At 38.0% G+C, this 24,997-nt stretch overlaps 1 protein-coding gene across 4 annotated transcripts in view; it reads right to left on the minus strand.

The window, feature by feature from the left end:
• The window catches only part of NR1H4 (nuclear receptor subfamily 1 group H member 4), a 119,948-nt gene that overhangs the window by 1,483 nt on the left and 93,468 nt on the right, over positions 1-24,997 (minus strand). For 3 of the 4 annotated variants that reach the window (XM_079937171.1, XM_079937172.1, XM_079937170.1), the window contains 6 exons: positions 18,537-18,689; positions 16,473-16,606; positions 14,876-14,974; positions 14,451-14,550; positions 9,491-9,637; positions 1,941-2,054 (listed from right to left, as the gene is read on the minus strand). In XM_079937171.1, the coding sequence (XP_079793297.1) occupies positions 1,941-2,054; positions 9,491-9,637; positions 14,451-14,550; positions 14,876-14,974; positions 16,473-16,606; positions 18,537-18,689 (747 nt within the window). The remainder of the gene's footprint in view (positions 1-1,940; positions 2,055-9,490; positions 9,638-14,450; positions 14,551-14,875; positions 14,975-16,472; positions 16,607-18,536; positions 18,690-24,997) is intronic. The other variant, XM_079937173.1, reaches the window with a different exon arrangement.

The following is a 24,997-nucleotide window of genomic DNA, read 5'->3' on the forward strand; positions in this document are numbered from 1 at the left end:
AATAAAATGACAAAAAAAGTGGAAAAGTAATAATTTGGCATAATTACAGTAATGTTAACGTTTTTGAAGTGTAAGTTATAAATGTACACTTAAAATGTAGAAATTAAGTATTCAAATTGATGAGTTTTTACACACATGTTATTTAGACTCATGTAATCACAACTAGATCAAGCTATAAGACCTTTACTGCCCCCCAGAGGCCTCCCTAAATTCTCCTTCCAATCAATGTGTACCAGAAAGACTCCATACTGAATCTATTCCTTTAGCTCTAACCCTTGTGCTCTGTTGCTTGTGCTTAGTCATGCTGGCTCTGTGCCTTTTGTGAAAGTATGTTGCCTAGAGCCTGAAATATACGCGATATCCCATTCTCAAGGTTCTGACCTTTAAAGGTATAACACTTTTCCATTCATATAGAGATAAAAAGTTGCAGAACAGAGAATAACATTTATCTTGTTGGAGGTTTATAGGAACATTGTGACCGCACATACGTGGACAGCTGCAAGAACAAAGGATTCCAGCATCAAGAAGTTTGCAGCAACCAGCCATACCCTCTCCCCTTTTAGTAGAAAAGAAGCCTGAATTCTAACTCGGGTAAGGTGGTTCTTTGGGACACTAGTCCACCATCTTCTTAGTCTGCTGGCTTTCCAAATAAAGTTACTATTCCTTGTCCCAACACCTCGTCTCTTGATTTATTGGCCCATCATGCAGGGAGCAGTACGAGGTTGGACTAGGTAATAAACGCACTCAAGGTAAACTCTATGATGGGCATAAGTATCATTTCTGGTGGGTATATTCTGGAATTGCTGGGTTATAGGGTATAAATGTGTGTAACTTTAGTATGTACCGCTGAAAAGTTTTTCTTTTTTAAATTATAATTTCTTATGGTAAAACTAACAACTAGCTTCTGCCTCAGTATCATGTATAAAAGTGGTTTAAGGGCTTCCCTGGTGGCGCAGTGGTTGAGAGTCCGCCTGCCGATGCAGGGGACGCGGGTTCGTGCCCCGGTCCGGGAAGATCCCACATGCCGCGGAGCGGCTGGGCCCGTGAGCCATGGCCGCTGAGCCTGCGGGTCCGGAGCCTGTGCTCCGCAACGGGAGAGGCCACAACAGTGAGAGGTCCGCGAACCGCAAAAAAAAAAAAGTGGTTTAACGCTATCATTGTAATTAAGCTTTACAAATCATGAACATGGCATCACTTATTCCCAAATAATTAATCAAAAATATAGACAAATTTTATGTACAAAGGTATTCATTTCAACGTTGTTTAAAACAACAGCAACAACAAATCTGGAAACATCCTGAATATCAAAACATGGTAAAACTGAGTAAATGACTGTACATCATACAATAGAATATGATGTACATATTACAACAGACTTTTACCAATATAATTATTTAATGACATGGGAAAAGTACACTTACAGACAGTATGTTCTTTATTATGTTTAAAGTATATAATTTATGTCCTTGCTCAAACTTCCACCCCTTAAAAAAGCCTTCCCTGACCACTGATTAAAACAGCATTTTGCTGCCGCTTTCTTTCCTTATACCCACATCTTTATATTTTTTGTAGTATTACCACCTCCTGAAAATTATTTGTATTCATTTCTTTATTTACTGTCTTTCTCACCCTACTAGAATGTAAGCTCCATGTAGCTGTATCCTGCCTGTTTCTTTGCTGCTATATCCCACAATGTCTAGAAACATGTTTAGTGCATATAAGGTGTTCAGAATGAAATTACTGAATGAGTATGATGTTTAGAAAAAGGCTGAGAACAACTACACTGAAATGTTAACAATGGTTCCATTTGACTGGTGGAATTATATGCCATTTTACTTTCTCTTTATGTTTTTTATCCAAGATTTTCTTTAATATTACTACTATACTTGAGGGGAAAACCAACAAATGGCATAAAAATAAAAATGTAACATTGAAATTACCTGGAGAGAGAATAACAATTGCTGTAAGCAGAGCATACTCTTCTTGAGTCATTTTCAATTCTGCAACACTTTTATAAAAGCTAAACATAGGTGTTATATATTCATCAGAGATACCTATGGGGGAAAGGTGAAAAATTGCAGAGGCATAGTAAAATTTTTGAATGACTGAAAAGTGTAAAATTACAAACATTATATATATATATATATATATATATATATACACATACATGTTAATATACCCATATGCAGATATTTGATAAACGTCCCAGCCACATTTAAATAATGACTATATATTAAATGTCCCAGCCAAAGGTGAGGCATTGCAAAGAAGATCAGTTAAAATCCTCAAAATATAACCTAATCAGCGATTTGTATGTCTTTGATTTTGGCAGTGCCTTTGTTTTAGTCACTACTGTGTAACAATAAATGATAATGTTCTCGAATTGCCAAAAGAATCTCTGAACTTCACCATGCTCTCGATGGGCTTTAGTTAATCTTTTTAACATTACTATCTATAATCAAGACATAGACAGCATCTTAACCAACAAAAAATTATTGTTCTTCAGTGCAGAAATATAAACTCTACTTAATACATTGGCTAGAATTCTTATCAGAGTTCTGATCTCTCTCTGAAGTACCAAAGCTGTTTATCCATTGCCTAGTAGGCAATGGTACTTGGCCCTTCTCTTCAAACTCAGTGTGTCCAAAATCAAAGACACCATGTATAGAACTAAATTCCCCATCTTCCTCCAAATCCACTCCTTTCCTGATGTTCCCATTTTCAGTGATTGGTATCCTCACCCATCCAATTGTCGCCACCTGACAACCAAGATTCAGCCTTCCTCTAACTCAGTCCAGTGCCTGGATTGAGTCAAGTCCTGCGTATTTGACCAGCTAACTCTCACTTGGTGCTCTCTCCCCTCTTCACTGCATCTGGTTGACCTAGTTTAAGTCTTTCTTTCTTTTCATCTGGATCACTCCAATTGCCTCCTTACTGGTCTTCCTGTCTTCAGTGTGGTCCTCTTTAAACCATTCTAGAATCACCTTTCTAAAATTCAAACCACACTCTGTCTCCCCAGTTCTTACAAACCTTCAAAAACTCTCCATGGCTTTTGGCATAAATGTTCTTCCTTTTTACATAGGAAACTCCTGGACCCGTCCCCTGCCTCTCCCACCACCCAATACTCACCCACATGATAGCAATAGGAGTTCACATTTACTGAGTACTCATTATGTACTAGGCACTGTTCTAAGCACTTCTTATGCTAGAACTCATTTAATCTTTCTAACACCCCATGAGATAGGTACAGAGAGGTTATGTAACTTGACCAAAGACACACAGCTGGTGAGAAGTGGAACCAGGATTCAAACCAAAGCTAGTAGGCTTCAGAGTCCTGGCTCTTAGTTGTGACTAAGGGGTACTATCTTTCTATCACACAGCCTATACTCCAGCCATGTTCAGGCACTCGGAGTTCCCTAAACAATTCTTATTGCCCAGTTTTGTACATGTTCTCTCTACTTGGAATATCTTCCTTCTCCTTTATAACTTACTCCTCTTCATAATTTAAGATTCCTTTGTGCCACTTCCTCCAATCATTCAACAGCTATTAGTTTGGTGCCTGTTCTGTGCATGGCTCCACTCCAGAAAAGCTCTGACTGGGGAATTGTGCAGACAGAAAAAAAAAAAAAAAAAAAAAAAAAAAAAGGTGTGTTGTGACTTATGGATGAATTAAGATGAGTTTCCCAGAATTGGTCCACACTAGAATAGACTACTCTATTCCATCCCAAACCCGACCTAAAAGCCTTAGAGCTTCAGTTGAAACACACCAGAATAAAGTTGGATTCCAGATGCTAAAGAGTATAATTATCATCTAATATTATACTTCACAGGATCAGAAAGCCTGAATCCTCACCTTTAGATGAATCTAAAGAATCTTCACAAACAGAATCCTTGGCCTTTCTGTCTTTAGTCAAAGTAGCACACTTTCTTCTCCTTTGACGTTTAATCAACCCCAGTTGGCTCTCTTAACGACAGTGTCTTTGTTGAGCAACTTGGGGATGACACCATGTGGAAGATTGCCCTCTATCCAGCTGTTACAGACTGAACTGAATACCCATGACCAAACTAGATACAACTTAAAATGCAGAGGGTTGGAGTATGCGAGGCTGGGACTACTAGTCCCGGTTTCCAACAAACATAGTGGTTAAGAGGTAGTAAGCCTGAGTTTAAAAGCTGACCTATGACTTGATCTCGGGCACATTACTTAAACTCTTTAAGCCTCAGTTTCCTCATCTGTGAAATGTGAGTTATATCAATAGTATTATATGAGATAATATATGTAGAGTTCTTAGCACCAAGCCTGGCTCATAGTAAACCCTCAATAAATGTTAGAGCAAATAATCATAAAAAGAACTATTAATGTTGTTATTCAGGAGAATTGGGTCAACACATTAGTTCCATCTCAACCTTCGATTAAGCTCATGTACTTTTGTGTTTACAAAGCTACATTTTTGTTTTTGTTTTGTTTTTGCATTCTGCAGTTTGCTAGGGATGAATACAAATTGGCTGATCAGTGATTTGCCCTAGTATTTTTCTAAGTATTAAAGCTAAGCTAAGATCTGTATTTGTTAATAAAGCTATTCTTTTTCATCTTCAAAAGATGGCAGTCTTCAATAGTTGGGTATTACACCCATTAATTGTGGTTACCTAAAATAATAATTCACGACTGTCATTATTTTAAATAGTATATAAGGGTTTGGAGATAAGATTAAAGGCAACAGATTTGAAAATATTTATGAAATCATCTTTGACTACCTAATTTTCTATCTTATTTGTTTTTCTAAATCCTCTCTCACCCTCCAAAGATGATACCTCCATTAGCTATCTAATTGCAATTGATAATTTTTGGAAAAAAAAACAAAAACAGGTTAAAATGTTTATTACAACTGTTTGTCTTGTGCACCTTGTAAAGAACAACAGTGAATATAGAGAAAATGTAGAAAATAAATAATAGAAGAGTTTAAAAAAATTTTTCTTACAGGATAGATAAAATATAAACCTGCTTTTGGAATTAGAGTCAATAATCAGAATTAATCACACCAACATAAACAAAGGGTGTTTTAAGTGTTTATGAGCCAGCAATTTCTAACATAAGAAATGTAACAATAGCATCGTCCTGAAGGGGCAGTCTTTTCCTGTTTTCCTGTTGACTCCTTTCTGAAACTTACTCAAGTCCAATTAGTTGATTTTTGGTCACAAGAGGGGGCTATTTTCTAACTTAATCACAAAGACTACCATGGAAATGTTCAGTTGTAAAAAACCATTGTTTCTGCTCCTCTGTTTCTTGTTTGCCTTAAAAAAAAAAAAGAGGTCTGTGATTGATAAATTAATTGTCCAGTGATAAGAAATATTCTCTGAGAGAATAACCATGTGATAGAATTAACACTATGCTCTTTTAAGTTATTTTCATTGGGGACAAAAATAAAGCCAAGGTGTGTATGTGTGTATTATACACAAGTGCACATATACAAGGCATCCTTGTTCGGCTAGGACACCCTACCCATGTTTCAGGGCCAAGTTCAAATTTTGCTATCTCTGTGGAGCTTTACTTGTCACGGTGAAGCAGAATTAGTTGCTCCCTTCTCTATGTTCAATTCTATTGCACCTCTCACAATTCATATCTCTCCCTCCCATTAGAGTGTGAAATACCATATACAGTTTATGAGAGCAGGAGTCAACTGCGGTATTCCCAATGCCTGGCAGACTGCCTAACCAATAAAGATGTTTCTTATTCCTCTCTGTATCCTTAGTAACTAGGGTCCTGCTGGAGACAGAGTAGGAGATTAATAAATGCTTGTTAAATTAGGCAATGTTATGTTTTGTTTGTGCCTAGCAATGAAGGTTACATAGCTGTGAGATGTGCTAGGGGAAAGGATGCCACTCAGACAATGGAAACATTCTCTTGGTGCTAAGAGATTGGACCTTGGCCTCTGTTTCAATTGCTAACCTCCACTCAGTGAGTCATTTGTACCATACTGTTGGCCTTGAGTAAAAAGCTGCCGTCACATTAGCAATTCAAAAAATAACTGCTTTCAATGTAAAATATTTAAGATATTTAATAAATAACATACTTTCCAGTAGTCCTACTGGCTAAAATTTATCTTAGGATAACGATGCTTAAGAGTTGCCAGGATTTGGACTGTCAAGTTTCAGATTCATCTCAACCAAATTCACCAATTTTTGTGTGCCTCATCTGTGCCAGGCACTGTGATGGTGCTGGGAATAGTCGTCAAACAGTTTACAGATTAATGGAGAAGGCAGATACGTAAATAAATACATAATGTCCTAAACTGGGCAAGTACAGAAGGCTTGGGGAATACTGCTGAGGGGCAATGGAAATACCGACGCTTTTATTAGTTTAATAATCTCTTTTACTTCGAAGAGGTTTCTTCCTATAATTTGACTCCCAAATTTGTCCATGCCAAAATTACTGTGTGACAACTTTAAAAAGCAACATGAGAGTTGGTAAGAATTCTAATTCTTAAATTAAACTTTCTCATAAATATTGTCATTTGTTTCTGTACATTTCCAACCTTTCTTTCCAAGACTATGAACTGATAATCAGCTTATATGGGCTTCATCAGAGAATTTAGTTCTTATTGTTTTCATCTTGCACAAGTTGCCAAGGTTAAAGCAGCAAAATCATATATATTTAAAGAGCAGAAAAAATAAGCACAATATACTATGTACAGTATATTTTACTATCTACTACAACTTCATCACTCTTATAAGCATCTCTCCTTCCTCTGACCTCATTGTCTTTATTCATTTTATCATTTGCTTAAAAGCAATTTCAAATTACTAGCTGCTGCTTATGCTTTCTCACTCAACCAAAAGGCAGGAACCATGTCTTACTGGGTCTTAATATTCCCTACCAGCTGACAGTTGGGCAAATATTATATCTTAGTGAGTGACAGGTGCAATGTGCAGAAATGGTACTGGGCTTTGAGTAGAACACCTGTGTTCACCTCCTGGTAGTCTACTGATTGGCTGTATGACCTTGGGCAGGTCACCTAGCCTATCTAAGCCTGTTTCCCCATCTATAAAATAGGAACACAGCACTCACATTTAGGGGCCATTGGAAATACTAAGGAGATGATGCATGTAAAAGCAAACCATTGTAAGATCACAAGGTATACTTTCATCCTGATAAACACTTACTGAATTGAATATTTCACTCATGTCTGTTGCGGGGAATCAAAAAAGGCCGAAAAATCCTATAAATTTCAGAGGTTATTTGTATTTGACGTGAACATAGAACAAGTTGTTCTGTTAGGTCTGTGAGAAGTTATTGCTAACTTCCTTAATGCTAAAATGTAAACTCATTCAGTGTTAGAAAGCCCTTTCCAGTTCTATCATATTTTATGTTTTCGTATGATTATTCCTATATTTATTAAAACTTCCAGCTTATAAATGAATTTTGCATAATACCACATTAGGAATAAAGAAATTGATGCACTAGAATTATGTAGAGACAACTCAGCCACAGGTTGATATGTGTTCTGAAGCCTCAATTAATATAAATAAACCCTGTAACCCTCACTAAGTAAATGTGTCTCAGGAGACAGTATCTTTGTATATATGATGGGATTTGATAAAAGCAAACAAAAGAGTATGAATTTGAAGAACAAGAAAAGAAATTTCACATGATGTTCTTTAAAGAGTTCTATAGGCTTAAACAGGGTAACTTTGAAATGTTATGTTATTCTGGAATTAAATGTACAGTAGAAATAAGAATGTGTTATATAAAAATAAAAAGTTATTCTGAAAGGTCATCTTGCAAGATCAGGTTTTTCTGTGGTGTGGGGAAGAGGCAATGTTCTGAAAATCCACTGGGAGAAGCAAATTCATAAATATTAATAAATGGAAGCATCATTATAGATAATAAAATACGAAGCAGCATGTGAGTTTGGATGGTTTTTATTGTCACAATATGTGGTTGATGTTTGGGTAAAGTATCTTATTATGAGCTGGAGGCATGCATTTTATTCATACAGATTGTGTTCTGGAAAACTTCATTCTTGAACTCATCTGAAACTTGCAGTATCACAAGTTCTGAAACTTATGTTCTCAAGCAAGGTTTTTTCTTTTTGATCACTACATATTTTTAACCTGCAAGACCCTCATGTGTTCTCACCTAGTTATTGCATTGGTCTCTTTATAGAGACGTGCCTCTTGTCTCAATTCCTCCAAACCTTCCTTCAAATTACTGCTAGAAAGATCTTCCACAGTACTGCTATGGTCGTATCATAGTTGCTCAGAATATTACCAAGAATCCCCATTATATAAGAACTAAAGCTCCTTTTGTGGTATTTGCCATCTTTAATAATCTAGTACTCACTACATTTTCAACTCCACAAATATTATTTTCCAGCAATATCAAGGTATTTGTGAGTCCTATACACAGATGCTCTCTCATTTCTCCACATCTTTGTACCTGCAATTTCTATATTATTATGTTATAATGGCTATATCTCTTGGAATGCCTTTCTCAGACTTTTGTGGCTTGACAAGTTCTTAACTTGTTCTTGACAAGTTCCATGGTTCAATTGTCAACTTTGTGTGGCTCACCAAGTAGATTCACAGGAAGGCAGGCACGTCTTTACGCTTCATTTTATATACACATTCCTTATAGTTCCTATTACACTGCACATTGATTTAGAATCACTTGCTTGTACACCTTCCCCACTAGTCTATGAGTTCCTGGAGGACAAAGACCATACATTGTCATCTCCATACCCTCCCTGTCACAGTATTCCTCCATAATAAGTTAAATTGTGTTATTCATTCATTATTTCATTTTTATCTCTTGAGAGGCAGTAGAGTATAGTGGTTAATATATATGGCTTCTGAAGTCAGGCTTCATGTCTGCCTCTGGAAAAGTTATTTAACCACTCTCTGTCTCAGTTTTCTCATCTATAAAATGGGAATAATACCAGAACTTATAGGATTTTTATGAGGATTTGATGAACTAATACATATAAAGTATTCAGAACAGTGTCTGAAACCTAATAAATTATGTATAAGTGTTGCTATTAGTATTATTTCTTATTTTGCTTTGCATCGAGATGGATAATAGTTTGATACATAGTCATTCATACCTGAAGATTTTGAATAAATGAAACTTTTTCTAGACTGAATAATCCCAGCTCCTTTAGGCTATTTTAAAAATCAGACTAATATTCCAATCTTTAAAAAATTTCTCCTTTGGTCCTTCATCTTAATGCAGTGAAAAGAGTATTTTTGGTATTTTGCTATTACAACAAGAATTTTTGAACCAAGTCACTAAATTCTCATCTATTCTTTTTAGTATCGTTCTCTATGCTAGTCACAATGGGCATATAACTGCATAAGATAGTGTCCTTTTTAGTGCCATTGCTAGTCACAGTGGGCACATAACTGCATAAGATAGGCAAGAGGCCTGCCTTCATGGGATGTACAAATTCTTACTTGCAGGAACAGACTTTTTACCATTAGCCAAATTACTTACCGCTCTTTCGAATTCTCTCTTCCAATAGGTCAGCATGTCCAGCTGGAAGTTTCTTACTGAAAATCTCAGCTGAACGGAGAAACATAGCTTCAACTGCAGACCCTTTCAGCAAAGCAATCTGATCTTCATGGTCCAATGTCTGAAACCCTGAGTGAAGATGATAATCAAATCAGTATCAAAAATTGTGAATGTTGTATAACAATATTTCATCATCACCATCATCCCCATTGATAAAACCTTTCCAGAAAGTGATTTTGTAATTGTTTTAAGATTGAACAGCTAAACTGAGTCAATAAGTATCTATTGTACTCCCCCAAATAGAAGCTGACTTTTATCTTCATCGAGCAGGATTTATTTAACAAGTCCAGACTAAAGAGGATATCAAGTCCATACCAAATACGTATACTTATATACTATGGAAGAGACAGGCTAATTCAGATGAAATATTGGAGATAAAGTAGATTCTCTTTGAGCCATTATTTTAGTCATATCTTGTCACATCAGAGAGGGTCAGAGAGGGTCAACTCTGCAGAATGGAAGCATCCACAAGCCAGAAAACATTTTACATGTATTCAGAGGTTTAAATGAATATTTGGCCAACTCGATGAGTCTTTAATCAATGTGAAGAATGGGTAGCATTCCACCCCGCCCGCCAAAAAACCAATCAGGGCCATGCTGAGGTATCTGCTCTGAGCTCAGCACTGCACATGTGGGGTAGGGAAAATCAGAGACATATAGGAAAAAACTGATGACCTGAAGAAATGTAACACTGCCCAGAAAATCCAAAGTCCTTATGCAGGCTTATATGCTATAGTCCCCAGTGGCCTCTCTGACCTCACTTTCTCCTTCATCACCTCCTCCTCAGTTATTGTGCTCCAGCCACACAGACCTCTGGCTCTGTGGTGAACACACAAGTCTGATTTTGCCTCAGGGCATATGCTCTTCCCCAGCTATCCCCATGCCCCACTCCCTCAGTGTATGCAGGCCTCCCTACCTAAAATAGCACTCCCCAGCACTCACTAGTCCCTACCTGCTTTATTTTCATTCATAAAACTTACTACTGCCTGACATGATACTATAAGTTTATTTGCTTATTTGTTAATTATCTGCCACCTCTCCTGGAGTATAAACTTCTTGGGGACAGAGACTTTGCCTGTTTTATTCACTTCTGTATCCCAAGTGCCTGGCATATAATAGGTATCCAAGAATTAAATAACAATGGAGTTCAGAGAAGAGAGTAATGCTAAGGATTAAAAGTCACTACCTTGATGGTAGGCATTCAAAAATACTTGCTCAATGAATAAATGAATGAATTGAAGAACTGAAAACATAGCAGGAGTCCATTAATGGTGATTACTTAAATAAATTATGGTGGATCCATAGGAGGGCAGTATAAAATAAGGTCTCTAAAATCAGATTGCCTAGAAGAAAATTCTGTCTCTGACACTTACTATCTTTGTGGTCTTGGGAAACGTACTCACTCTCTTAGTGTCTCAGTTTCCTCACCTCCAAAATAGGGATTATAAAAGCACCCACCCCTTAGGATTGGCAGAAGTATTAATGAGGCAATCATATTAAATGCCTAGTACAGTTCTTGACATACAGCAAATACTTAAATAATGTTAACTATTATTATTACAATGGAATACTATGCAACTGTTAAAAGCATGAGGCTGGTATATATATATGGGAAGATGTTAAAGAAAAAACGATACCCCAAAACAAATATGTACTATATAATCTCACTTACATGTTTAAAAACAACAATCTATGTATGTGTATGTGTGTATAGATTAAAATATATGAAAGAAATCAAACCAGACTTCTGTCAATAGTTGCCTATAATAAAGATGATATGGATGGCTGTGAAGGGGACTTTAACTTTCTGGTCCATAAATTTCTGCATTGTTTGAATTGCATGATTGAATTACTTACAATGGGTACCAATCTATTTGGAGTTTTTGTATACAAAACTTTAAAAATGGGGTGAAAATGTCCTTCTTTTCCTGCCTGCTGAGCCTGCCTTCTGAGATGGTCCAGCTCTCTGAGGCATGATTTTAAGGATGTTTGGAAAGGTCTCTGGTAGGACTTTTTTTTTTTAAATTCAAACAGAAAGTCACAAAAATTATAATCATCCTCATCAGTTCACTCAGTCCCATGTAATTAATTTTTTATCTTGATCTTTTGTTAGCACTTTTATGAATTCATCAGTTTTTCATTAGAGTTCTGAAAATGCTTATTCATTCAGTTCAGCAGTATCTGGTAGGACTTTTTATCAAAGTCCATTGATCTTCTAAATTCAACCCCTATGTTGATAAGCAAATATTTAAGTCCCTTTCTATAATTTGCATTTCTCCCCAAGTGTAAAATCAGATCGTGAGAGTAAAGAACAGGCTTTTTCAATCTATACTCCCTGTCTCCCTCTACCCAAGATTCTGAATCACTCTCTTAGAAGGTATGCCTCTTTGTTTCTCTTCCTAAAATATAACCTAGAAACTTAAATCAGTCCTAAGTCTCATTTTCACCTCAGTGTCACAAATGCCTGATCAATGAGAGCAGCAGAACATCTTCTCTAAGTATCAGCTCTGCATTGACCATCTCTTTTCCTGTTGATAATGAATAACCTTCCCCTGTTCTGAGAACTTGAGTCTTTTTTTATGACTCTTCAAAAAGTCACTACCTTACAGAACCTAAGAGCTCCTTTGAGGGCAGGAGCCATGCTGAGTCTCCAGCACCCTGGACAGTGCCTGGCACAGGTTATGCTCAATGAACTGCTGAAAGGAGTGACTCCCCTGGGTCTTTCACAAAACACCCTTTCCTATTGGTATTATATATCACTATTATTACTATATATAATAATGTTGTCATTTCTATAATTATTGTTAAAAGACAATTTTTTCTGTCTCAAGGTTTTCTTGCCTTTTATTTCCTGCTGCATTTAAATTTTTTTCCTTCTACTTTACTCGTTAAACATGCATTAATTGCACTCTTTCTCTCCCTCAGGAAATAGGTTAGGCACTGGAAATGAAGAAGTGTGTAAGATATTGCCATTGCTTTCAGATAAGTTACCTTCTTATGAATAAGATACTTTTTCGCCTTCAATTATTTCCTGATTCAATACCAACTGACCATTTGAACTGAAAAACCTTTTCCCATAAACAACCAAGAACATCATATTCTCCCTTTCCCAGTTCTCCCCCCACAGTTATCACTCTCGTGTAATCTTTTTTTTAATCATGATTGCCTTCAGCCAAATTAGCATATAACAATTAAGTTTCTCTTTCATTGTTAATAAATAAATGAGAGAATATTAATGTTTCAATGATAACAAGAACTTTCTCCCCACATCTTATGACTTTTATATAAGCTTATGTCTATCCATGACACATTTAATAAAATAATAGCATAATGCTGACAAAAGAAAGCAAATTAAACTGTCTAATTAAAATCCTACATCAGAAGTCACCTTCTGTAATTTAATATTACAGTGTTATGCTGCTATGCAAGATATTTATTATACTCTACTAGACCATGGATTCTAATGTACTAAAATATTTTAAAAACACTGAAACAACTTAAACCTATTGGCTTATAGAGCATTGATAATGTGGCTGAAAGAATGGGGGAGGAGTGGCACTGGGAGACAAGAACCTTGAATTCCACATTCTGTACTGGCACCATCTAAATGACTATGGATAAGTCCCTCTCCCTCATCCCATTCATACACTTGTTCATCAAGCCCTACCAATCTTTGAGTCTCTCTTCATTTTGTTTCCTCTTCTCTCTCCCACTGCTATTGCTTTATTTCAAGCCCTCTACCTGGACTGGTGCAGTAGCATACTAACTGATCCTCCCTGCCTGCAGTCCGTCCTCATTCAAATCCATCTTACACAAACCCAATAAATCCATATATTTATAACATAAATCTCATTATGTTCCTCTCAAAAAGAAAAAAAAAAAAAGCCACCAAAAACTTACCATCCAGGGCATCCTTATCAGTCTGGTACCAACTTGCCTTATGTCTAGCCAAGGAGCCCACCACAGACATTATTCTATAGCTACACTGAATCTTCTCTTCCATTTCTAATAATCCTATTCTTGGTCATGCCTCATTACCTTTTCACAAGCAGATCTCTCGACTTGGAATGCCCCTTCTCTTTCATACCACTGGGAAAAACCATTTTTTCTTTTACACTCAAATATGATTCTTTCTGAATCCTCCCTGTCTTTCTCAGATACAATTAGGAATCATTTTCTCTCTGTTCAACAGCACTTTGTATACATGGTTTTTTGGGGTTCTTTAAAATTTTAGCCTTTAATCACTCTCCTTGATGGTAATTGCTAGGTACTTAGCATAGAGTACATTTCAAAAAATGCTTATTAAATGAATAAATGGATGAATGACAACTTTGGAAAGTCTCAATTTTTTAATCTATCAATTTGGAGAATTATTATAATTTAAAATATCCCATCTGGCTCTAATATTTCATGTCTATAGTAATTAGACACATTAATTTAAAGCAGATGTGGGGGACTTCCCTGGTGGCGCAGTGGTTAAGAATCCGCCTGCCAATGCAGGGGACACGGGTTCAAGGGTTCCTGGTCAGGGAAGATCCCACATGCCACGGAGCAACTAAACCTGTGCGCCACAACTACTGAAGTCCACGTGCCTAGAGCCCTTGCTCCACAACAAAAGAAGCCACTGCAATGAGAAGCCCGTGCACCGCACGGAAGAGTAGCCCAGGACCACCACAGCTAGAGAAAGCCTGCGCACGGTAACGAAGACCCAACGCAGCCAAAAATTAAATAAATAAATAAATAGAATTTTAAAAATAAGTAGATAAATAAAAAGTTATAAAGCGGATGTGGCATTATTCCCTTTTTACGATGAACAGACTGCCTCTCAATGTCACAAGAATATTGTACAGTGTAGTAGAAAAGTAACTACATGTAAAAATACCTGGAAGTTTTTTTGTGAATTCTACGAGAATCTGTACATGACTGGTAGCCATTTCAGTTAAAATGAGAAAATTTTCTTCTGCACTGAATTCTTCTTTTAACTAAATTTTAAGAAAAAAGCAAATGATAAGTAGATAGAAGGAGAAATCCATATAATATTGTTATACTATAGAACCATATTTAGATAATAAATTTTAAGACCCAGCTCAAATTTTTCAGATCCTTGGAGAACAATTACTATTACCAAGCTAGGTATGAGACTTCTTACTCTTTGTTTAATGCTGCAAAAAGTTTAAATGTACAACTTAAACTCTAAGCCCTAATCATTTTAACTAACATATTCATATATAAATTTGACCCCCAAGGTAGTAAAAGCTCCAGAAAATATTAACTTTAAACCCATGAATCCTCAGATATTGTACATACAATTTTATTTGTTATTTCCTGAGGCATCCTCTGCTTGCTGTATGAATCCATAATATAATGAAGAAGATTCTGTTGATCTGGGGTGAGCTCAGTTTTCTCCTACACTGGCAAAAAAATGAAAGGTGTCAGGGAAGCTGGTTATAAGGCATGTTTCCCATGTGTACTCTCATCTGGAGTAAACCACTAGCAGAAATTGTTGAAAAAAGCCCTAAATATGGCAGAAACTGTGCATGCACTCTGTTATAATGTGTAATTGCTTTCTCTAGTTCCTTGGGCAAGCCACATCACATTTCACTAAATGTGTCCCAAGTGGGTAATTTTCCTATCTATGAAACAGGGATAACAAAATATTCCTTTCATGTATTTCTTGTGAATAAATAATAAGCAGGATATGAAGCCTGTCAGGCCTACTACCATAGCAGAGTTGAGTAGTTCTCATAGAGACCATGTGGCCAGGCCTAAAATATCTGGCCCTTTACAGAACTGTTGCCAACCCCCAAAGTAGTAAGTCATCAATCTGGACAATTCAGACCACAAACACCTCTTTCCCCCTGATTAGCATCTTTTGATGAGTGTGAATAATAGTGTCGACTTGTTGCTTCCTTTACCAAAGTGTTATTGGTGAAGCACTATGACAAAGTAATACAGCTGACCCTTGAACAACACAAGGTTTGAACTGCATGGGTCCACTTATACACAGATTTCTTTTACTACACATGTTCTACTGTACTACAGAATCTGTGGTTGGTTGAATTCACAGGGGCAGAACTGAGGTTACGGGAGGGCCGGACTGTGAAATTATATGTGGATTTTCGACTGCCCGAGGGTGGACATCCCTAAATACCCCCCCAAGTTGTTCAAAGGTCAACTGTACTTTTTACATAAGATTATTTTTTCTGCAATGAACACAAAATAACATATTTGCAAAACTAAACTTGGGTGAAATTTTCTTTGTCAGTAGTATAATAAATATTGAGAAGAGTGTGACTTAATCAATCACGGATTATAGGTTTTGCAACTAATGGCAAATTAAAATTCCTCCAAATGTTCTGTGAACTATCACAGCATGTTTGGCTAAGCATCCAAGATGCTGTTCCTCTATTTTGTCCTGAGTCACGCAAAGGATTTCTTGAGTAATTTGTGACCTCAGGGAGAAGGGCCTTTCTCTATTGACCCACAGATGTGTATTCACCCTGTTTTACCCCTCGATAAGGACTAATCCACAGACCCCTATTGAGTCCACATCCTTTCCAGTCTCAGCCTCCCTTCTCACTGACAGGGAAAGAAATGTCATCGACACTCGTTTTAAAGCCCGAACCATTCCCACCGGTTACCTCTGGGAAGCAGGAGGAGAATAGGATCAGGGAGATGGAGAACTTTCACTGATTTTACTTCATCCATGTTTACGTAACTGCTATCCTTTGAATTTTTACATGAAGGCATGTATTACTCTCTTGACTAAAAAGCTCTTGATGCACACTTGAAATGAAATTCTGCTTGTGGCTGTGGCCCTGGTGTGAAAGCTCCCCGCCCAAGTCACAACATCCTAGAAGCTCAGTGGCCGCCGGCTATGGTGGACGCGCTGGCCCGTCATTACCCTGCATGACTTAGTTGTCGAGGTCACTTGTCGCAAGTCACGTCCTTCACCGTCTTCATTAATGGTCTGATCTGCGTGCTGCTTCACGTTTTTCCTCAGTCTTTTAGATTTACACTGAATGTCAGTTAACAAGCCTGAAAACATAAACAGAGAGTCTTCGCCATCCAAGGAAAGTCCTGTTGGGTTTGTGGTCCCAAGGCAGCTGAGGTGTGGTCAGCTCAAAAGGTCTCCTTTGCCATTTAGCACAGAGCTAATTCTGGCCCTACTGACAGTTTAAGACTTGGTCTTGAACAAGAAATGTATCTCCTGTGAGCCTGAGTTTCTTCCTTGGTAAAATGAGAATAATATTTAACCCACAGAGTTATCTGTAGATTAAATATCATTAGGTCATTTTCTAAAATGAGCTTTCTGCAAAGAATTTGTAACACCAGAGCACTGTACAAATGTAAGGTACTCAATAAAAAAGGTGAATGACACTCACCCTCTTCCTGGCCTAGGGGGCCTTGAAAGCTAGTGTTTCAAAACATAGGATTAATATTGTTTTCCATCGATGTTTACATAACTGTACTGTAAGAAGTAGATCCAATTTCACATTAAACACAAAAGTGAATGTGTTGAGGAAAATGATGTCAACATCCTTTAGGGAAAAATTTTAAAGTCCTGTTAATTTTCAGAACTGTATAAATTATTAAGAATATAGTTACAGATGAAAATATCTCCAGGGGACTTTGAAATTTTCTTTTGAATAATCATACAATATCACCATAAATTTACACTTAAACAGAACTAGTAAAATAATGAAGAACAACCTCCCATGTTCCTATTTAACTTCCTTATTCTCTCAATGTTAACGAAATGAAGTTCCAAGAGTTTCTTTGTCCAGGGCATTTACTTTATAGGATCATACAAAAGCTCTTATATCTGTTACTAGATAAGTTTGTGTTTTCACAAATAACATTATAGACTCTTGTAGGTAGAGTCATGAAAAATGTCCTCAGGACTTTGCTGGAACAGGTTCATATTTAAGTGATGAGGAACATGAACCACCCAGGATCGAAGTAAGTGTTTCCACTGCAAGATTGGATTCCAGCCACAGCCCCTACCACAGTCTCTTGTTTCATATACGCTAAGAAGAGATTGTGATCGGGCACTATAAAATTTTCATCCATCCAGAGCTGGATTATTTACACTGACCTATTTTTACCCCCCTCCTGCACGCGTTATTTCTTTGGGTCCATCCCAGTTGCCTGCAGTTGGGGAACAATAGAACTGGAGTCACCTTCCAAAGGCTTTTATTTCATGTGGCATTCCCTCTCTGAGTGTTATCATCCCCTTGGTGATGTTTGTTTGTTTATTTGTGTTTTGAGCAGGAATAGGACATATCTCAGAATCTGAGTGGTCTGTAGAATTTGCAGAATGAAAAATTAATATGTTATGTACGAGCATGCATTCCAAATTTTGATGAAGATTATGGTTTCTCACAAAGCCAGCAGTTAATACAGTGTCTCTTTATCTGATTGAAGGACAGAATTATATTAAAACTCGGAGTAATTTCCTGTGTAAACCTATACAAATTGGTTCAAAGCTGCACTAAGAGAAAAAGGAGTCTTAATAAAATGACTAGGTTTAAAACTCTATTTAGACAATTCAGAGGCAGTTACACCTTATAGAACATTCTTAATTTTTCCCACAACTGTGAATTTTTATGCTGATTAAACAATAAATAAGAAGGATATTAAATCATATTTGGAGGAAACATTTAGACTGTCATTCTTTGTAGCTTATTAAAACATGTTACTTTGACTGTATGTTAATGCCATTTCACTTCACGTATAATTCATGGCAACAATGGACACCAAAACACAGCTGTTTCTTTCAGGTGCATAAGATGCTCTTTAAATGACAGTTTCGACAATTTCAGTGGTTCATTACCCTTTTCAAGAACTTAGACGGCTTAGTAAGTCTCTGCTTTAATATGTGACGTACAATTCCAATCATGTGAGTTACCTGACATCTGCCTCCTTAAGAGATTTTTAGTGGAATTTAATTGCTTGTTGCGAATACCTGTATACATACATTCAGCCAACATTCCCATCTCTTTGCATTTCCTTAGTCGACACTCTTGGCACTTCCTTCGCATGTACATGTCCATCACACAGTTGCCCCCGTTTTTACACTTGTACACGGCATTTTTGGTAATGCTTCTCCTGAAGAAACCTGGGGAAGAAACGGAAAGAAGTAAGAGGCTCCAAACCACACACCTGGATTGAGAGATGCCACAGCATTTTTCTCATGAACCCCCGTGGGGCACTCAGGCCATCCTTGACCATATCGGTGACAAATGTACTTTTGGCTGTGCTGCACGGTCCAGACGGCTGCTGTTGTTAATGATTTATTTCTCAAAAATAAAGACACATTTGAATTATAGCCTCTCTTTGGAAAAATCTTGGTTTGTTTTAAAAGATAGATTACTTTCATTAGTGTATCTTTACTGGGAGACCATTATGTACTAATGAGCTCTAGGTGCTGGTGGTACAGGGGTGAATAAGTTATCACTGCCCTCTTACAGTTTACGGGTTGGTTGAGAACAAAGGGAGGCAAACAACCAAACTAGCGAAATTCCGTGTTCCTGGGCTGTGCTGAGGCAGAGAGGCTGACTGAATGATCAGTTCTGTTTACAGAGGTCAGACTCGAAAGTGAGCTTGAGGTTTCAATTCAGTACTTAATATACGCAGCTTGGTATAATAATAAACATGCCAACCTTGCTTTAAAACAAACATCTCCCCGGAGAGCATGCAGCCACAGCTACAGCTGCTACAGTTCAGCTGCCTGGAGGTGGGGAGGGGACTGACTGGCCTCCTTTCTGCTTCTCCTCTTCCTCCTCCACCCATAGACCTGGATGACCATGGTTCCTGACACTTCTGGAGTCGAGGTGGAGTGGTGAATAAGGATTGGGCTGGGGGAGGCAGGGGAAGAAGTGACAGGAAAGAGCTTACTTGCCTGGTGTTGTTAGAAGCTGGTTTGCATCTAGCAAGTTTTGGAAACTGACTCTTTCTCCCTTGATTTGGGTTCTTTTGAGAACTCCTCCCATCACTGGGATACTTTCCTCTGCAGTTCCTTGTTGAGGGCAAATATGTCTCTCTTGTAGCCCATGGCTTGCATCTCATTCTTCAGCCTCTTGGAATTCGGCAATTCACCTGCATCCTCTTTCTTCTGAGGTCCCTCCACTCCATGGACTCAACCCCGTGCCAGTTTTCTCTGCTCCAACAAACTCAGAGAAAATTGCTTCCACCTACCTATGAGCAGTCAGCCACCCACTCCCTTGCCCTTTCAACTTCTCAGGTGAAAGTCAGACGCCAATCTTCAGTGTCCCTCAGCTGCAGGGAATACATGTCAATCTCCTTGAGTGATCCTGTTGAAGACCCTTCCATTGGGCCTGAGGCAGCAGGGCCTCCTTAGTGTACAGATTTTATCTGGAGAAGGGGGACACCTTTTTCTAATTCTCACAAAAGTCCCATACTTTCCAGTGGTGGCCCCCAGGGGCAGACAGCCACACCCCACCCCACCCCTTTGCAATGGGAATGTGGGATTCCTAGCACACTAATCACATGTTCCAAAAGCTTTAAAGATCACTCTCTAACTTCCAACTCCTGCTCACTTCATACCCTCAGAGTAAGCGAGGTATTTAACTAGTTCTTAACTACCCACTGCAAGATGGGCTCACTTTGGAATGTAGCATCTATTGTCTTCACGCCTTTGCCAAAATTAAGACAGCCGTGTCCTTCCTATTTTAACAGCCTGTTGGAATAATAGCTGACATTTACTAAGCACCCACTCTGTTGTTCTAACCACTTCACCTGCATTTAGTTATTTAATCTCCATATCAATGTTATGATGAAGATAATATTATGTGTCCCCATGTTACAGATGAAAAAAATGGTACAGAGAGGTTAAATATTTGGCCATGATAACATGGTTAATAATTGGACTAAAAAAATTTAAATCCAGGCAGTCATGCACCAAAGCCCACGCTCTTAACCACTATGTTATAATTGCCCCCCTTGCATCACAAGAGAGTAGAATAACTTAATCTTAAATACCTACTATCTGAAAGCTGCATCAGAGAATGCAAGGGAGACACCAAGATGAAGAAAACATTCCTTGTCCCTCAGAGCTTCCAACTTAGGGGGAAGACAAAGCAGTAAAATCACAACACAATAAAAATGCAGAGTGACAGGATAGCCAATTAAGTAATACATTATTGGAAGGTAAATGAAAAAGTGATCATTTCATGGCCACACTAAATGCTTGTGAAGGATGTGCCACATTAAAGGGAGACAGCAATTCCATCACAGACTTGGAGATTTGCACATTTGTTATGACAATTTTCCAAGCAGAAGGCAATAAAAATTGTCCTAGTAAAATAAGTATAATATGACAATTTCCCATCAGCTAAAAGTCTAGTGTCTCGAGGAAAAGGCATTATATGGGCTGGGAATGGTCCTGATTAATTCCAAGTAGGGGGAACCACAGAAGACCTCATGAAGGAAGTAGAATTTGAGCTGGACCTCAGAGAATAAGTAGGATTTTGAAACATGGACTTTGAGGGAGGAAGGACAGTCTGGGAAATGAGCAAGTGCACGGAGTTATGGAAATTCCAAGGAAGGGTAGATAATCCATCTTGATGGGAGGGTAGAGTGTGGGGAGAATTAGTGGGAGCTGGATGAGGGCATGTAGTGGGACAGAATATGGTTAAATGCCGTTGAATTCCAAGCAAAGAAGTTGAATCTTTATATCAAGTAGAGAGAGAGAGAAGCCTTTAAAGGGTTTTGGCAGGGGAGGGTCTAACCTAACCTGCGTGTTGGGAAGACTCCTTGGGGCAAGGTCAAGAAAGGTGGGACAGGGAGATCAGAGACTGGAGGCAAGAGACTGTTATGGCCAGAGGGTGACTGATGCCTGACCTATATGGGGCGGGGAGTGGGGGGGCAGGAAACAGAGGAACATTCAGGACTTGATAACTAACTCAATATGAAAACAAGCTGAAGAAAAAGTTAGAGATGTCAAGGTTAAAAAAGTCATAGACTTGCTTTTGAATTTGTGAGCTGGTATAACTTTCAGTAGGAATGGTATTACCATTTTCCTAAATGTCAAATCCAACCACATAGAGTCTAAAAAAAGACTGTGCTTCAGATCAGTGTTGATATTGGGAGTGCAAACACCACGTCGTGCAATTCAAAAGAAACTACAGACAAAAAAAGAAAGAAAGAAAAGAAAAGAAAAAAAGAACTTTTTCCTGATACCAAATGATTGATCTCAATGACCACTTTAGCTTACTTGAGTCAATCTTCCCACTAATTTTCTGCCCCTCCCAGGCACAATTCCCTCTAAAACCATGATAGATATTGATAGCTCAATAATGAATTGAAATAAAATTCCTTATTCCAGGATGAGTCAAAGGAACAGTGCTAGGACAATTCTGCAGGTTTTTTTTGCTCTGGTATTAACTGAGAAAGGAATCATTATCATCTCAATAGCTGAATTAATTAGCTTTCACTCTGAGGTGGCAACACAATGTTATCATTCTATCATTTAAATAAGGCTACATATACTGTATTTATACTTATGCAAATCAATCCGTACACATACCTCTGCCTCTCTCTTGTGCATATTCAACAATGCCCATATCAGAAAAGTCATATGAAAATGAATGGAAAGGAAATTCACTGAGGAACAGAGGCTCCCCGGTAAAGGAAGATGAATAGACAGGGCTGGCATTGCCCTCAGGGGAGTGTGTAGCGCTAGGGGGCTTCCTGGGGTGGCAGGCGAATAAGCTATAGGATGGTAAAATGGATCCCTCAGTTACGCAGAATATTGGACATCCTGCTTTTCTGCTTCTTTATACAGATAGAACCCATACCATACCCTACTCCCAACTCATACTTACATACATGCCCACACAGACACACATGCACATACTGGACTCCAGGGACTGACAGTAGGCCACACATTACTTTGAAATCAATAAGATGTTGGTTGATGTTTCAACCTCTAAGGGTCTCCTGACTTTTTAAACAGCAACAGACACATAGGACTGAGGAATTAGTTATGTTAACATCCAATACGGCCTAAAGAAAGTCAGCTTTTAGTTCTGCCTCAGCAGACCATAGAATAAAAAGGACTCCACCACCGACTTGTACAGGACTTATTCTGTAGCAGGCGCTTTTAAACACTTTGCATATGGCGTTTCACTTAACACTAATAACAATCCTATGAGGTAGACCTAGTCTTATCTCTCTCTTATAGGTAAGGAGACTGAGTTACATAGAAATTAAGTCATTTGCTCAAGGTCCTACAGATAGTAAATGGTAGAGCTCAGATTTGAACGCTGATAGGCTCAGTTCCGTACTCTATGCTCTTAACCACTATATTATGCTGTCCTTCTAGTTAGGAGATTACATTCTTAAAAATTGTCTTTTGACATTAATCTCTCCAAATCCCATTTTGCAGGTGAAGTGCTCCACAGTTTCATCCCTATCTCCAAAGCTTCTTCAGAAACATCCTGTTCTCCCTCCCCACTCCAGATGTCTGCTCCACCTCTGTCTCACTGGTAGAAAACTGCAAAGTAGCACAAACTAGACAGAACAGCTGCCAATACTGAAGCAGGTAAGCTTTGGTCTCCATCACACAGTTTCTTAGGCTTTAGGATCTCAATTCCTCTCTTTGAGTTGTTTGCTGAAATTTTTAGAACTCAGTAATAGACTCCTGATCGCCTGGCAGGAGCTGTTTTAGGTCGTTGTTTTTGAAAAAGCAAACTCTCAAACTTTTGAGATGCAGTCGATAAAAATTATTCTTGACTATTTAGTTCTTGTTAATGTTGCTTTTAAGGTTTTTTTCCCCCTTTATCTGTTAGGGAGCCACAAAAAAATGTCTACCTGATTTTCCAACACTTACTTTTATCATTATAATTTCTAATTTTTTTTTCTTAAATAGGTTTAAAAAGAACTGACTTTGAATTACTTTTGGAAGTTGCCTAATGTCACTCCAAAGTAGGCAAATCAACAAACAACCTAGTAGTCAAAGGGCATTCGTAAAACTTCTATACTCCCTCTGGAAAAAAAAAAAATACTGTGAAATAAAAGTTCCTTAAAATAACATAGTTTGGGCTTCCCTGGTGGCGCAGTGGTTGAGAGTCCGCCTGCCGATGCAGGGGACACGGTTTCGTGCCCCGGTCCGGGAAGATCCCACGTGCCGCGGAGCGGCTGGGCCCGTGAGCCATGGCCGCTGAGCCTGCGCATCCGAAGCCTGTGCTCCGCAACGGGAGAGGCCACGACAGTGAGAGGCCCACGTACCACAAAAAAAAAAAAAAAAGAAAATAGGAATACAACAGAGAAAATCAATGAAACCAAAGCTGGTTCTCCGAAAAGATCAATAAAATTGAAAAATATCTAGCAAGGCTAACCAAGAAAAAGAGAGAAGACACAAATTACTAGTATCAGAAATAAAAGAGAGCCATTACTACTAATTCCATGGATATGAAAAGCATAATAAAGGAATATTATTTTAAAAATTGTATGCCTTCTCTATATCTTTAATTCTGTGTTTGTAAGGAGGGGAGATGGTTCTGTGGAAATAAAGCCTATCCAAATGATCAAACAACAAAATGCAAAACACAAAAACACAAAACCACTAGTGGTTATCAGTGGTTGCCTCTGGGGAACAGGGCTTGGGGCAGAAATGGTTGTGCAGGGGATTTTCTACCGTTTGACTTTTGAATGACATGTACTCATTGCTTTGACAAAATGTTCAAGTGACGAAGTTGTCTAAAGGAGTTGAAAGCAAAAATCCGTGGACACCCTCATCCCTACTGGGTATCCTTGGGAGACTGAGGGCAAGGGTAACATCTGCAGGGGTTGGGCTTTTCAGGCCCTTAACAGCTGTTTAAACTCCCAGGTAGGCAAACTCCCAGGAGCTGGAGGCTTATACTGACTAGTGGCCTCTAGTCGCTACTTTCCTATTTATATATTGCTTATATATTTAGTTTAAATATTTTTTCTTATTTAAATCTAATTTCTATTGTCTTCAGTTTGTCTTATATCATTGCTCTGTATTTATTTGATATATCAACTTTTATTCATTGGAAATCACCCTTCTATCGTTTCCTTTTTCTATTTGTTCTTTTAGATACCATTTTATTGCTTTTGTATTTTTAATCTTTTTTGTTTGTTTGTTTTACTGGTTTCTCTTTTTTTCTATTTTAGCTCAATTATGTAAACTGTTTTCCTACTTTGCTTTAAAATGGTGAAAGTGAGAGCAGGAATTTTGTTTTGTTCACCACTGTATCGCGTAGGCTTAGAATAGCGGCTGGCATATAGTTGGTACTTAATAATATTTACTGAAAAAAATTGAATTAATTAATTCAAACTCCCAGCAGCTAGAGGCTTAATTAGTTAACTAATAGGAAGAGAGATAGTTTTGAAAATAGTGTATGATCCAAATTAAGGGGGCTGGATGAAGAGAAGAATAAC

This window comes from Stenella coeruleoalba (assembly GCF_951394435.1).
Source record: "Stenella coeruleoalba genome assembly, chromosome: 11".
NCBI lineage: Eukaryota > Metazoa > Chordata > Mammalia > Artiodactyla > Delphinidae > Stenella > Stenella coeruleoalba.